Here is a 16,794-nt window from a genome sequence, read left to right on the forward strand (position 1 = left end):
ACCTGCTAGAAATAACAGCGGAATCTCCCTTATATCACATTCTGTCGTCTTCGGGACGGAAAAAAACACATTTAAAATTGTCCGACAAACCTCTTAAAAAGACGAGTTAATCATCGTTTAAATACTTTCGATCCAAGACCTACTCAGAGACAATCTGGGGTTATAAAATAACGACATTGCTATTTTGTTGACTACAAAACAAAAAATATAATATTAAAACAACCAGAAATGTCACATTCGTTGTCACTTCAACCTACATAAACTTTAAAGTCAGTTGGCAACACTTCCGGTTCCGGTAGCGATGTTTATTTACTGAACATGGCGGTTAGCGAATTAAGTTTAGAGTCTGTTTTAAACTTTATGATAGAAACTGGTGGGAAATGCACTAACAAAGAACTTGTAACTGGTTTTAAACAGTTTCTCGAAGATCCAACTAATAAAGGTAAATGACATATAGTTTGTCAATTACATACATGTTGCTCACTTCAATCATTCTATTGTTTTCTCTATAAGGCGTGGTCTGTTAATATCGTATCCTACAATTCTCACAATCCCTGTTAAATCCCATTAATATATGTCTAGAATGTTATTCTTCCTTTTGAAACTATATTTCATAATTATATATATATACACTAATGCGTTATATTATGCTACCACAACACTTAATTTCACTAATTCGACACTTTTGTTTTATTGTAATAGGGTAATAGGATTTTAATTAATTGAAAAGGTCTCTTGTATTTTCTGCGTTTAAAAGTCATAGTAAAGGACAGCTGTGATATTTATTACTAGTGATATTGCACCACATTCAATCTCGTAACCCATATTTGTATAATATTACAGTTTGTGGAAACAAAGTAAAACCTCTTCTGTATAATTTCACAAATCTTGATACAGTCTTTAACAATAAAAAAATTTAATTAAGATACAGAACAAAATTCCGTAACAGATATAGTTAAGAATATAATCAATAAGAATAGTACCTTGTATTTACCTACGTAAACTAGGTAAATATATTTTCAAAACAACTTAATGCACACTAGCTTAATAGAAAATTGATGTTGGGCTTGGGACGATAAAAGCCTGTTTGTAATGTTCAGTGTGTGAAACTTTATCATTGCAATATTTTTATTGAATATAAGAGAAAGAGAAAAAAAACTTGAACCGAATTATGTTTAAAAAAGTTCTAGCACGATGTTAAATAGGCCTCTCATATTTTGTTAAAGCGAAATGTTGACTGTCATAGGCAATGATTAAGACTTCCAACCATGACTGTCTTTTATCCAGAACAATGTATCTAATATCATATTACCTAAAGAGTCTTCTATTTTTAAATACAATAACAACGTGATTAGAAAGGGATTTTGCTGCCATTTTTAGCAGCTTAAGTGATCGTGTGGAGGTTCACTCGTCACGTGAAATGAAAATGTAAACACGATAGGCGGGGCCTTTTAGACACACTTTTCAAACTACGTTTATTTATAGCATTTATTTCTACGAAGTAATTGAATAAATATGTACAGTATGTCTAATGTTTTTAAGATAAACGTCAACTTCGAAAAGTCTTTTGTTTTTTTAATGTCGAGCAGATTTATTATCAGTGTAGCTCTGACTACCTTATCTCTTTGTATATTTAAGACTACATCTTTTTTTGTTTTTTAAGAGACGTGAGGGTGTGATTTGAGGGAAATTTGGTTGCTATTTTTGGCAAGTTGAGTAACCACGTAGAAGCTCTTTAGTCCCTTGTTCTGTCTCATCGTAGATTTGATAGTACATTATCAGCTCATACGGAAGTATAGTATACAATAGCGAAGTGATGAGAAAGTCATTTTGTTGCTATTTTTACACAATATTCCCATTCGACTGGTGATATTTGTCTGTAAAAATAAACCTTTTGAAATTTTTTTTTTAATATATTAAACGAATTTCATTTTTATTTTCAATTTAAGGAATTTTGATCAGTACTAGATTTTCACTAGATTATATCTCTATATTTTTTCATCTCTCTAAGCCTCTTTCATGCATCCACGCGCAAACAAATATAGTACTGTTTAACGTATTTGGTTGAATATTCACTATAAATAAAACAAATTTGAAACTTAAATCAAATATCTTCGCCGGACGCTATGATATAAGTCAAGCTTTTGTGTAGATGTTTTTGTTGAGGAATGTAAACTGGAAGTAGGGGGCACTTTTTTTTTTTTTTGCACCCACATACCACGCTTACACGGCACAATCGTGACTAGTTAGCAGTGACCGAATGATATAGGTCGTCTGCTTTGGTGTCATTGTGACCTTTGTCGTCTGCTTAAATATCAATTTGTAATCTATGTCGTCTGCTTAAGTATTATTGTGTTGAGACCTAGGTCATCAGCTGAATCCTTTCTGTATGACCTAGGTCATTGGCTCAAATATCAGTGTGTGCCCTTGGTCGTCTGCTTAATTATATATATACTATGGGACCTATGTCATCTGCTCAAGCATCTCTGACTGTGTTTGTACAACAACAGCATTTTGAATCAGTTAACATAGTGATTTATCCGTATTGGGTTTCTGTGATTTGTATGCTATGGAACAAGGTGAATGATCCTTTTCAAAAATGGAAGATTTTACAAAGAGCGTTACAAAATAGGGAGATTGCCATCATCATTATCTGCTTGTCATCCCCCTACTAAATTATAAAGATTTCATTTCAGAGAATGAAGTTGAGACAAGGAGTAATTTCTTCTTTGTTGTAAATAAAGTCATACTGCTATCCAGTGTGCATACATACATCAAAGAGAACACGTGTGATGAAAGTAAAATTGGACACCAGAGGTATCACTCACAGTTTTGTGATTGATACCTCTAATACAAAAGACATGATTGTTGATATGGTGCATATGAAGGATGTTAGTTGATTGTAAAAATGCAAGTGGAAGGAGCTTATAGGAGAAAAAAATGTGGTCTGATTTTAGGATACCAGGCCTCGTAAAACAGATGACAAACATTATGACAAGAGGTTGTACATGGTTGGTGGAAGATATGACGGTTTCATGTGGATGATATTCTGTATCCTCATGTACTTGAGAATGGAGACTAGATGAAATTTTCTATGCATAAAAGGATGTGTAGTTAAAGGTGTCTGCAAATATCTATTGTGATTGCAAGAACCAAACCAGCAATGAAAAACTGACTTAAAAAATGATGGTGAATAGAAACTCACCAGCTTAGTTTCATTCAGTAGTAACAGAATCATTGTATTTCCACAAATGTTAGCAATTACAATGACACATTTTTTGAATATCTAAAACTCTCACAAAAGCTGTTTTAGTCCTGAACAACTACTGATTAATAAGAGACAAATATTTTTTTACATTAGAGTATTGCTCACACATTTGAGCTGGATCACTTATGTTCTCAACTGCATCAAAGCAATGCTTGCTTACATGTTAGACATGCTTCCAATCACCAACTCTAAAAGAATTGCTGAATTTCTTATATTCCTAAAATAGTCTCTTGACCATGTTATGTTGCATCCTCCCAAACTCACTTCATGCAAGTACTTCTCTTTTTGTCTGAGCATAAGAGGAATCAGATGTCATGTGTTAGAAGACTAGACTGGTATGGAAGTATGATACAGATGAATAAGGAGAGCTTTATAAAGAAGTATCGATCACTTAACATAGATATGGCTTTCAGAAAGGAACCCAGAAAAACATGGGATGAAGTGATGAATACTAATCTCAGGGCCTTGAACTGGGATGACTGGTGATAAGCTGAGATTCTGGAAGCATGATATGTATAGATATGCACAACTGGGCCCTTTACCCAACTTTCTCCTCAAGCCAGCTCCTCCAACCATCATCTCTCTAACTGCAGTATTCTGCTGTAAAGTGGTTGGCATCTAGCCATTGAAACTATGCCAGAGCAGACACTGGAGTGCAATGCAGTCTGTAGATTTGTTGGATCCTGTCAAACCATCCAACCCACACCAGCATGGAACATGGATATTAAATGATGATGATGAGGATGATTCCATAACAGTCGCCTTTATTCAACTCTTCAAATAAAGCATCCCGTTCAATGCATTTCCATTTGCACCAACTCACTCGTCTTAAACGAGTGAAATAATTATTTTTCTAAAGCACCAAGGCAATTCTGTAAGGACAGACTGTAAACAGATTCATATCTTCTTAATAATCTTTTAATAATTTTTTCCATGCTTGCATGGGTTGGACAGCCTTCTTCAATACAGTGTCTTATCATTCATTGCAATCCCTTGTCATTTTTATGAGTTTCAGCCTTTTGTGATTATCCTTCATATCTTTCCATTTCTTCTTCAGGTTTCTTTCGCAAGTTCCTATCCTTCTTATGCATCATCATCATCGTTCAGCATCCGCTTTCCATGCTGGCATGGGTTGGATGGTTTGACATAGAGCTGTCCAGGCTCTAATTGTCTGTTGTGGCATGGTTTCTATGGCTAGATGCCCTTCCTAATGCCAACCACTTAAGAGAGTGTGCTGGGTGCTTTTTATGTATTACCAGCATCAGGTGCATATTAGTGCAGTCTTTTCTTTTTTCATGCTACAGTATCCATGCTGATGTCACATAAAAGCACTCATGCCCATGCCATGTAAAAGCACCCAATACATTTTGTGAAGTGGTTGGTGTTAGGAAGAGTATCCAGCCATATAATCCATGCCAAAACAGACAAATGGAGCCTGGGCATCTCTCCAGCTAGCCAGTGCCTGTCAAAACATCCAGCCCATGCCAGCATGGGGAACAGATATTAAATGATGATGATAATCTGATTTCTCTATACCCAATTTTTCTCTCAGTTCATTTGAGCTCTGTTGTTCAGCTGCAGACTCACTTTGCACAACCTATGCCCATACCCTAAGCAAATAATTCACTTTGAATGACGAATATATAGATGTAACTCTTGTCTCATGGTTGAGATGTTGCAGTAGCAAGGGTAGCTAACTGTAATGACAATTGTTCCAGCAAAATATAATTTACCTTTACAAAAGTAAAGGAACCATTAAAAAAAAACATTGTATTGTAAAGTAGTGTTTGTTAACTAAAGCAAATCACTTTCTTTCAATGGGATAAAAGTTGTTTTATTTTTTTTAACGGAAGTGATAAAGTTAATTAGTTGTATCTTGTGAGTGAATATTTCATTTGCCACAAAGATTATTGAACTCAGAACAGGGGAGTAGTTTTTGTGAGGTGAGAAACTATGAAGTGAAAAGGCTTGATTTCACTTATATACTGAATTAGATACAGATAAAGGTGAGCTATCAGATAAGAAAACAAGGTGAAATGGGGATGAAAGAAAGTGTTGCACTAATACAGTGCCACTAAATGAAATGTAGCCATGTTGGGGCACCACTTTGAAGGGGTTTTGTCAAACAAGTCAACCCCAGTACTTAGTTTTAAGTCTGGCACTTACTCTAGTGGTGGTGGTGGAACATAAACAAACCAACACCAGTTATCATGCATTGGAGAAACAAACACAGGCATAAAATACACACACACTCACACATATACACACTTACATATGATGGGCTTCCATACAGTTTCTGTCCACCAAGCTCATTCACAAGGCATTAGTTGGCTTGGGGCTATAGTAGAAGACACTTGACCAAGGTGTCATACAGTGAAACTGGACCTGAAATCATGAGGTTGCAAATCAAGATTCTTAACTACACTGCCATCTTTGTACCTTGATAAAATGTTCAATACAATAATGATTTCTTCTGCTCAGACTCAAGTTCAGGTTTTTGAAGAGCTGTTACATAGTCTCACGTCAGCACTGATCAAACAGCAGATGTATAGCATGTGGCTGGTCAAACTAATGAAAGGTACAATTCATAGATCTATTGTTCCAAGCATACTACCATGCCCTCACCTAACAATATTTTATTAATGAAGGACAAAATTAACCTTAGCATTAATTATACTCATAATGATGTACCAAACATACACTTACACACTTTTGCTTTCCTCTTTCCCTACTAGTACAAACATTCTATGCACACCAACCAACAAGAAATCCTCTGCTGCAAGGGTGTCAAACATAAGACATGTCAGATCTGGCCTGTCCCATGGCAAAGTTTAGTCCAGCTCACAGCTCAATTTTATAAATAAAAGAACTTCATTATTTCAATTTTAAAATATTCTGTAAAATATATAATCAATAGCTTGCATTCAGAGTCAGAGCCTGACTAGAGTTTTAATTAATATCCTCATCCTTGCTTAATGTCCATTTTCCATGCTGGCATGGGTTATAAGAGCTGGCATGCCAGGGGGTTGTGCCAAGCTCTCTTGTCTGTTTTAACATGGTTTCTATGCCAACCATTTTACAAAGTGTACTGAGTGTTTTTTTTTTTCATGGCATGAACACTGATGGGGGTCACCAAGTAACTTGCAGGACAAGTCATTCCACTCAACTGGGTTGAAGGAGAATACTATTGAGGGAAGTGACTTTGAGCCGGTTGGTGAGATATTGAAGGAATAATAGAGAGATAGAGATAGGTATCTTGTAGAAGGGATACAAGGATACTCCAGTTGGAGAAGAAAGGATAAAAGATAGAGCTGGGGTGGTTATGTGTCAAGACATACACTCAAGGTATGAATATAGGTGAAATGTTACAGAGAATTGGACTAGGTGAGATGACAGGATAGACAGAGTGGAGAGTTTCATAAGAATGCAAGGAATGTTAGTTCAGATGGGATAGAGGTGGCGAGCACCTATAAGAATCTTTTATTATCTCAACCTGTGAAAATGATACTTATGAATTTATATACAAAAAATTGTGACCTATTTCCTTTTTTTTTTTATCTACACATGTCAAACCAGACAATTTTTTTTTGTATACTTTACAAGTTTACATGATCATCCAAATGGATTCTAGTAATATGAACAATATTGAAAGGTCTTTCTATTAAGCACTGGTCTTCTCAAGAACTATGCATTTATTTGAACAATTTCTATTTTAACTTCTTTCTCTAAGGTCTCTTTCTTTACAGAACTCTATAACTACCTGAATACATTTTCTCCATACATCTTTGCTCACAAACTTTACTGACACATCATTGTTTCCTCTCTTCATTGTCAATAAAGTTGTATTTTGACATCTTTCTTTATATGCTTTAGCCTCATCATCATCATTGTTTAACAGCCATCTTCATTGCATGCATAGGTAGGACAGTTCACAGGAGCTGATCAGGTAGAAAATCTACCATATGCTACTGTCTGTTTGGACAGGGTTTTTCCGGCTGGATACCCTTCCTAACACCAAAGAGTGTACTCAGTGCTTTTTACGTGGAGCTAGCTCAGGCAAGGTTAGTTTTGGCTGTTTTTTACAGCTGGATGCCCTTCCAAATGCCACTTTACAGTGTGGACTGGATGCTTTTTACGTGGCACCAGTACTGGCAGGGTTACTACATAACTCACAAGACAAAAAATTATGAAAGGGGCAGGGGCATTTGAGGAGGAAAATTCATGTCAGGATGAAAGGTTAGAGGGTGACAAAGAAACAGAAACAGAAACATTATATATATAAGAATTTAGGAGCAGTTGTCCCTATCCAGTTTAAGCTTCAATCTGGCATGAAAAGCCAAATGAGCTTGACAATCCTGCTCTATATTATCACTCACCCTGCTAGAAATAGAAGTCAAAATTCTCACTCCACTAGCTTAGAGTTTATAAATTAAACAGGAAAAGATACTTTAGGTCATAGGTTCTGAAACTATGCACCAAGAGGTACTAATATGCTTTTTTCTCTTTCTTTATATCATTTTACTTATTACATTTGTAGGACTGTGACCATGCTGAGGTACCACCTTGAAGGGTTTGCTTGGATAAATTGACCCCAGCATTTATTCTTTAGAGTCTAGTGTTTATTCTATTAGTTTCTTCTTCCATATCACCAAGTTGTAGGGATGTAAACAAACCAATGTTGATAGTCCAGCAATGGAAATGGGGGGGGGGCACAAACACAAAGACATGCAGATACATATATATGTATTATCTTTTATTTGTTTCAGTCATTAGACAGTGGCCATGCTGGGGCACCCCCTTGAAAAATTTGTAGTCAAATGAATCAACCCCAGTGCTTATTTTTTTAAGCCTGGTACTTATTCTATTAGTCTCTTTTGCCAAACCATTAGGTTATGGGGGTATAAACATGCCAATACTGTCAAGTAGTGGTGGGGGACCAAACATAGACACAAAGACACACATACATATATATTACAATGGGCTTCTTTTGGTTTCTGTCTGCCAAAATCCACTCGCAAGGTTTTGTTTGGCCCTGAGGCTATAGTAGAAGACACTTGCCCAAAATTCCATGCAATGGAACTGAACCTGGAACTATGTGGTTGGGAAGCAAGCGTCTTGCTTCCACACTATTTCCATCTGCCAAATTCTCTCACAAGGTCTAGATCAGCTCAGGGCTATAGCAGAAGATGCTTGCCCCTGGTGCTGCACTGTGGGACTGAACCCAAATCCACATGGTTGCAAAATGAGTTTTTTTAACCATATAGTTATGTCTGTGCAACTGAGTTTTTAAAATATGATTTAACTCTTTATCATTCAGATTACTCTGTTAAATGTAATACATTTTCATTCAAATTGTTTTGAATTAACTATGCTTTATCTTGTAGCTTTGAGGTTTCAATAATGTTATGGTATAGTTTTACAATGACATTGTTAGATAGGTGTGAGAGGCCAGATCTGTTCGGTTTGAACATATAGCAGGTAGAAAATTTGGGGCTGGATACAGCTGGTTTAAAAGCTAAATCCATGTTAATACTTTGAGCTTTCAAAAGCAAAGCATGTTACTCATAATTTTGTTATACACAAATGTGATTGATGAACATTTCTACAATAGGCACAAGGCCTGAAATTTGGGGGTAGGTGACTAGTTGATTACATCAACCCCAGTGTTTCACTGGTACTTAATTTATCAACCCCAAAAGGATGAAAGGCAAAGTCAACCTTGGTGGAATTTGAACTCAGAATGTAGCAGCAGATGAAATATTGCTAAGCATTTCACCCGGCATGCTAATGATTCTGTCAGAAGCTAAGTAAATAATAATTTTCTAGGGATTTTTTTCTAAATTTTAAAATTTAAAGCAGTCTTTTTTTTTAATTTCTTACTTTCTATACAAAATACACCAGTAACTTTATATTTGATCTCCAGCACTTCTCACTGTCAAAAAATGTTGAGATACCATTGCATTAGATAATGTGTTTCTATAAACTCCTAATAAAATGGCAGGATAGTCTTGACTGAAATACATGTGATCATAAGCTTTTTTTTCTATCAGGCATGGCTGTGTGGTTAAAAATCTTGCTTATTTACCTCATAGTCACAGGTTCAATCCCACTGCATGGTACCTTAGGCAAGTATCTTCTACAATAGCTCTCAGCGAACTGATGCCTTGTGAATGAATTTGGTAGATGGAAAACTGTGTGGAAGCCCATAGCGTGTGTATATATCTCTGTGTCTGTGTTTGCCCTTTCCCACTTGATAGCCTGTGTTGGTTTGTTTACATTTCTGTAACATCATTTCAGCAATAGAATAAGTAGAATTTTTTAAAAAAATAAGTACTGGGTTGATTTGCAGTGTTTCAGCTCCAGCATGGCCACAGTCCAGTGACTGCAACAAGTAAAAGATTAAAGATATCAAAACTGAGCTGAAGTTCAACAATAACAGCAATAAGAACTACTTCCTGCACCCACACCCACTTCTTCCGTCCTTAAAAATCCTAGGCATCCTACGTATGTAAAAATAGGAAAAAATACATTGTTTATTAAAGGGCTTTCTTTGCCCCATATTTATCTATCACTTACAATGTTCCCTCTCTCTTTTCAGAGGTTTCTTAAGATTTTTCTAATAAATAAATGAATATAAATGAACACAAAGGCACACCACACAAGTGTTTCTAATTATTTCACAGTTATAATGTAAGAAAGAACAAACGTAACATTTGGTTTAGCTTCTTTTATGGCATTTCACAATCAGTTTCACTTTGCTTGGCTCTATGTGTATACATTTATATATACATCTTTATATACACACACCTGCATATACATCATCGTTTAACATCTGCCTTCCATGCTGGCATATATATATATATATATATATATATACACATATATATACATATATAAACATATATATCCATCTATGTGTTTGTTGTGTGTATGTATGTACATCTATGTATATATATAAAACCCCATCTACTATCTCACAACCTTTGACGCTGCCTATATACATTTTTATTCCTTCATTATGTTGTTATGCCATGCTACATTTGTATTATTTGTTCATTGGCTTTTACCTTCTTCGTTCTGGTACATCTCCCCACTTCTGTTTATTCTTATTTCATAAGCGAAATGTTGTTGTTCTTGTTGGTAACTAACACTGGAGAGGATACTGATTCAATATAATTTCCAAAGAGGAAAAGGCATCTCTTTATTCGAATTTTATTACATATAACAGTCTTCATTAGCACAAGTTATTACTTCAAGCTTGACTCATTTTGACTTCATAACTTATGGTTTCTTTCCAGCCCTTCCAACTTTGGCACAACACCCAGCAATTTGGCGGGGAGGGGGTAAGTTGATTAGACCAACCCCAATGCTCTACTAGTAAAGCACCATCCGATCGTGGCCGTTTGCCAGCCTCATCTGGCACGTAAAAAGCACCCACTACACTCACGGAGTGGTTGGCATTAGGAAGGGCATCCAACCGTAGAAACATTGCCAGATCAGACTGGGCCTGGTGCAGCCTTCTGGCTTCCCAGACCCCAGTTGAACCATCCAACCCATGCTAGCATGGAAAGCGGACGCTAAACGATGATGATGATGATGATAAATAAGAAAGGATTAAAGTCAAAGTTGACTTAGCCGAATTTGAACACAGAATGTAAAGATGAACAAAATGCCACCAAGCATTTTACCCAGCATGCTATCTCACCACCTTCATCGCATTGTATATTACCATAACTCCTTATTCCACCCCCCCACTATTTTCCAACACATGCATTCACATTTAAATACACGATTAAACTATCAACCCTTTACAGGAAATGATTATCATAATTTTTGTTTAGTTGTTCTTCATTGCTATTATCATTATGTAACCTTTAATTATGTATTAATGTCAGTCATAAACGTTTATGAGGTTATTAATGTTATTAATTATAATATTATGCATTTATTTTGTTGTTGACTTCTGGCTGTGGTTAATTTCTTTTGCTCTTGATTGGTAGATTAAAAAGCTTTTTAAGCTGTTCACATTCAGAGTGAAAATATATCTTGATAATCACTGCTTTGTCTATATAATGGTGAAATAACCCTTTCTACTATAGGCACAAGACCTGAGATTTTTGGGGAGGAGGCCAGTTGATATGATCGACCCCAGTATGCAACTGGTACTTAATTTATCAATCCCAAAGGGATGAAAGGCAAAGTCAACCTCAGTGGAATTTGAACTCAGAACGTAGTGATGAGTGAAATACTGATAAGCACTTCATCCAGCATGCTAACGTTTCTGCCAGCTCGCTGCCTTGTAATGGTGAAATAACAGTCACATATGAAACATAAGAAAATATTATGTTTTTTATTGGGAGTTATTCATGCTCTGAAATATGTTTGTCATAACAGACAGTTGAATTGTTAGAAGGCAGATGAAAATATACACACACACACACACAAGTGTGAGGCATTAGTATTAAGCGGTTTTATCTAACCTCTTTTGCTTGACTAATATTAGGATGATGTCATATCACTCCTCCTCCTGCTAAAAAAAAATTTTAGTTTGAAATCTCTGTTCCTAAGAATCATAATTAGAAACAACTACTACTACCCACAACCACTATACTACTACTAATGATAATAATAATAATAATAATAATGATTTCAAATTTTGCCACAAGAGCAGCCATTTTGGAGGAAGGGGTGTGTCAATTACATCAACTCCAGTATTCTATCAACCTCGAAAGGACGAAAGGCAAAGTTGACCTCAGCAGAAATTGAACTCAGAATGTAGTGACAGGCAAAATACCTGTAAGCTTTTAGTCCAACACACTAACGATTCTGTCAGCTTGCCAAGGCACTAGGCCTGAAATTTTGAGGGTGGGGTCATATTGATTACATCAACCCAAATCTTCAACTAGTACTTTTTCATCAAACCCCGAAAGGATGAAAGGCAAAGTTGATCTTGACAGAATTTAAACTCTGATTGTAAAGACAGATAAAATTCTGCTAAGCATTTTGCCGGGTGTGCTGACGATCCTGCTGGCATCACTGCCTTGATGCACAAGTCCCCTATCACCACTTGACAACTGTTGTTCTTTTGTTTACATCCTCATAACTTATCAGTTTGACAAGAGGTGATTGGTAGTATGAGTATCAGGCTTAGAAAACATAAATACGGGGATTGATTTGTTTGACTAAACTCTTTAAGGCAGTGCCCCAGTAGGACTGCAATCTAATGACTGAAACTCTCATGACCTGGTCCAGTAATTAGATACTTCAGTAATTATTTTTGCCTGACAGGGTCACCTTTACTTTTGTAGCAGTTGACTATAATGCTGCTACATCAGTCATTGTGTATGACTTCCTCATGGGACCACCTGATTAATTCTACAAGTGACTAGGCCAATTCCAATCCACTAAATATTTAAGCATCTCAGTAACCATTCTTGATGGGCAAGGGCCTTTCCCTGTCTTCATATCCTTAATTGCTTTATCGACCAGCTATATGTCAGTTCAGATAGATGGTCCCTGTAGTGGGTCCAAGATATATATATTGGGTTGTCCGGAAAGTTCATGCCGATTTATAGTAGCTTACCTTTCAACTTATTTTAGAACATGGTTGAGTCCATAAAACAGGATTTGACTACACCTCCATTTAGAGCACAGTTTATGCTATCTTTTTGTTGAAGAAGGTTTATGTTCCTATAACCTGTGTTAATTCTGTAACCCTTTAAAATGGAAGATAAGAAAGTTAATTTTCGGCACTTGATGTTTTGGGAACCAGATAAATATTGCTGCAGTTTGGCTGGGATGTGTTACCTCACCCTCCGTATTCACCAGATATTGCTCCTTCGGATTTCCACTTATTCAGGTCTCTGCAGAATAGTCTTAATGGTAAAAATTTCAATTCCTTGGTTGACATAAAAAGATACCTTGATGAATTTTTTGCCATGAAACCCCCTCAATTCTGGGAAGTGGGTATTTTCAAGTTAAAGGAAAGATGGAGAAGCATTGTGCAACAAAATGGTTCATGTTTGGTTGATTAAAAATGTAATGGCAAGTATTTATTGACCTTTTTCTTTCCTTTAAAAATCGGCATGAACTTTCCAGACAACCCAATAGTTTATTCTATGCATTAATGCCCTCATGAGTAATTACAGTACTTCCTTCTGAGAACAATTTATGACAGATATTACAAAAATGCAGAACATTGCTTCACCTCTGTCTTCAATTCGTCTACTTTGTAGCTGACTTAGACATAAAAGAATCACCATAATAATACTCTCACCCTAATTAATTCGACATGTTGTGCTAGTCTAAGAAATTATTAATTAATGTTAACTTTATTATTTCGTTTCAGTAAAAAACCGTGAAAAATTCAAGGAATTTGTAAATACTCTATCACATGTGAAAGATGATAAGGTGAGCATTTGTTTTTTGTTTTTTTTTTTGTTGTTTTGCCAAAGTCAGCCCAGATTTAGCCTACTTAAGATCAAAGGTATTCTAGTTATGACCAACCTGTTTTCCTAACATAGTTTGTTTTAGACTAAAATGTCCAGTATGCCCTTTCTTTTTGATAAAGACAATTGACTGTGATTTAAGAGATTCGGCTGCTTTTTTTACAAGTCAAAATTTGCTTGCTAATTTTTTACATGTTGCAATTTGGCTGCTATTTGTGGCAGATCAAGCTACCATATAAAGGGTCTTTCATTGTTGTTACTGCTCAGCTCCAATATGTCCTTCCTTTTAAAGCTAGTAGGGTATGATATGAGAAAGATTTGACTGCTGTTTCTAGCACGTCATGCATCTACATAGTGGCTTCCTCTGATGGCTTGTTTTTGAGATCATTAGGTCTTGGGGGATTTTCTTTTATTATTTATATCTGTTATTGATCTCTAAGATTGGGAGAAGGCTACACTTTGGAGGAGAGATATAGTCAGTCATATTGACGCTGTGATGATGGCAATTTCTTTGTACCTGAAAATCATGAGGAAGAGCAGCACACCTTCACGTGGTTATGTGAACTGATCATTGATGTTGCAGGGCATTTTTCCTGCCTGCACTTAATAGCTTTAAAGTGAGTATCAGTCCACACAATCCGATCCTACTCTTTAGAATTGGTGGCCTGACCACAGCTACAGTGACCAACAGGCCTGACCACAGCTGCAGTGACCAACAAGCTGTAAGTTTTTTTTACATTGGATTGACTTTCTTCTAGGTGAATTGCCATACAGGACTGGTGAGCTCAGCCTACCCTGGAGTTGCTGGAGAACTGACTGAATAGTCAAATGTATTCCAGCCATGACCATCTTACTTTTTTTGTTAAATGTAATTGTTTAGCCCTCAATTGGTCTGATTAAGCAAACCTATGATCCAAACTTTTCCATCATTGATTGTCCAGTTTTGTAGGGTTGTTTAGGACTTTGTTAATTAATGGGTCTTTTCTATTTCACAGTAGCGTATACTTTGAGGGAGGTTTGGTTGTGATTATTAGCTGGTTGGTCATCCACAGAGGTTTGCTTATCTCAATCAGGGAAAGTGTTCTCTGGACTCCATCATTCAAAATTTCCTTCTTTCTCTATGCTAGTAGGGTATATAATGATGGAGATTTGGCTGCTATTTCTATCAAGTCAAATAATAACATAGAGGTTTTCTTGCTGGCTTATCAGCAACTGAAGTGAATGGTGCCTGAATACAGTACGTGAAAAGCTGAAGAACTGTATTACATTATCCAAAAGTACAATGCTTTCATTTTCAAGTCCAACTGCCTAGAATCACTGGTTACAGATTAGTTCTAAATATGCTTTAGATTCAGAAGTAACTTAAGCAATTTAACAAATGCTTTTAGAGGGAAGGTTGGGCTAGTAAAGCCCAAACCTAGGAAATTATTCTTGGATCTTATCAGTTAACACTACAGAATTTTCAAGATACAAAAATATTGTTCACATTCTTTAGCTATTGAGGTTTTCCAAGGCAACTATAGTTGCAATTAAACACTGAGGCTACTTATTAGAATAATAGCGAATCTGATATCAGTGGCTATGATGCCTATTATGGTGAAAATGCAAGATGTTGTAGCAGCACTGGAGGCTGGATCAATTTCACTAAGTAGTAGAGCAAAGGATATTTAATATGTCTGTAAGTCTGCCTCTTATGTGTCTATAGTTTACAATGAATACAGCATACTAGACCATTTCCCTGAAGTTACCTTTAACTCTTGGTCTGGCTACCATGCTTGGAATTTCCTCTTGAATTCCCCTATAGCTTCAGCTAAGAGTACTAGGCTGTCGGCATATAGGAATTCCGATGGATAGCTAATCTTAAATTCCTCTGTAATGGCTTTAAAGACACTATAATGAATGAGAGGGAACTGATGACTGAACCATGATGAACTTCTACCTTTGTGTCAAATTCATCACTGACCTTCACTTTATTTATGTGTATACATACATAGACATGTACATATATACACGCATTCATTCATTCAGTATTTCACTTAGGCATAGCAATACTAATAACCTAGTGTTAGAATTCAGTGTACATATACTTTAGACAAAGCATTAGCTGAGTACAGAGTAGTAATAAGAAATTAAAATGACAAGGGAATAAGAAATTCTGTTATGAATTTCATTAGCTTAGAGCTGTTTTCTGCTATAAGATGCAATGCACTCATAGTTGAATGCTTGTGTATCTCCCTATAAGCTTCATCAGAGCTTCAAACATGAAGTGCAATTTTATTTGGAAAAGCATTTACTTACATATATTTTTATATACATATTACCAACAGAAGAAGCATAAACATCATCATCATCATCATCGTTTAGCGTCCGTTTTCCATGCTAGCATGGGTTGGACAGTTCAACTGGGGTCTGTGAAGCCAGAAGGCTTCATCAGGCCCAGTCAGATCTGGCAGTGTTTCTACAGCTGGATGCCCTTCCTATGTAGGAAATGAAGTCAAGAGTTTGAGGTGAGGAAATCCTCTCCCAGAAGTGGATTATGATACAATTTTATTTGAATATATGTACAAGAACAGGTATATGAAAAACCCCTACAGAAATAATTAAAAGTGAAAATCTGTAAAAAATATATCTTGGGAATGTAGACAGATTGAATGTGACAAAATTCAAGACAATGAGAGACAGAGAAAAAAGAGAAACAGCATTTACAAGAGTCAGTAAAAGATTTTTCTACATAAGAATCCTTGCCAGATTTCCAATTACCAGACCGAGAGGGATGGACTGGTGGTGGGGGAGAAAATGAAGCAACAGTGGCAAACATATATCTTCATACATATAACATATAGACACACACAGATGCATATACACACAAGTATACTTCTATACATGCAGCAAAACGTGTGTATGTTTGTGCATGAAGGTACATGGCTTAATGGTTAGGGTATTTGGCTCATGATCATTTCCTGGTGATGTGTGGTGTCCTTGAGCAAGATACTTTATTTTGCATTGCTCTAGTCCACTCAGCTGGCAGAAATGAGTTGTACCTGTAATTCAAAGGGCCAGCCTTATCACACTCAATTT

The 16,794-nt window shown here is 36.2% G+C and overlaps 1 protein-coding gene across 5 annotated transcripts in view; it reads left to right on the forward strand.

The window, feature by feature from the left end:
* The first annotated feature begins 285 nt into the window (after window positions 1-285).
* LOC115211160 (ankyrin repeat domain-containing protein SOWAHB) overlaps window positions 286-16,794 on the forward strand; it is a 161,817-nt gene continuing 145,308 nt past the window's right edge. For all 5 annotated transcript variants that reach the window (XM_036503466.1, XM_036503464.1, XM_036503465.1 and 2 more), the window contains exons 1-2: window positions 286-442; window positions 13,617-13,678. In XM_036503466.1, the coding sequence (XP_036359359.1) occupies window positions 319-442; window positions 13,617-13,678 (186 nt within the window). In that variant the 5' untranslated portion in view covers window positions 286-318. The remainder of the gene's footprint in view (window positions 443-13,616; window positions 13,679-16,794) is intronic.

This window comes from Octopus sinensis, linkage group LG1 (assembly GCF_006345805.1).
Source record: "Octopus sinensis linkage group LG1, ASM634580v1, whole genome shotgun sequence".
Taxonomy (NCBI): Eukaryota; Metazoa; Mollusca; class Cephalopoda; order Octopoda; family Octopodidae; genus Octopus; species Octopus sinensis.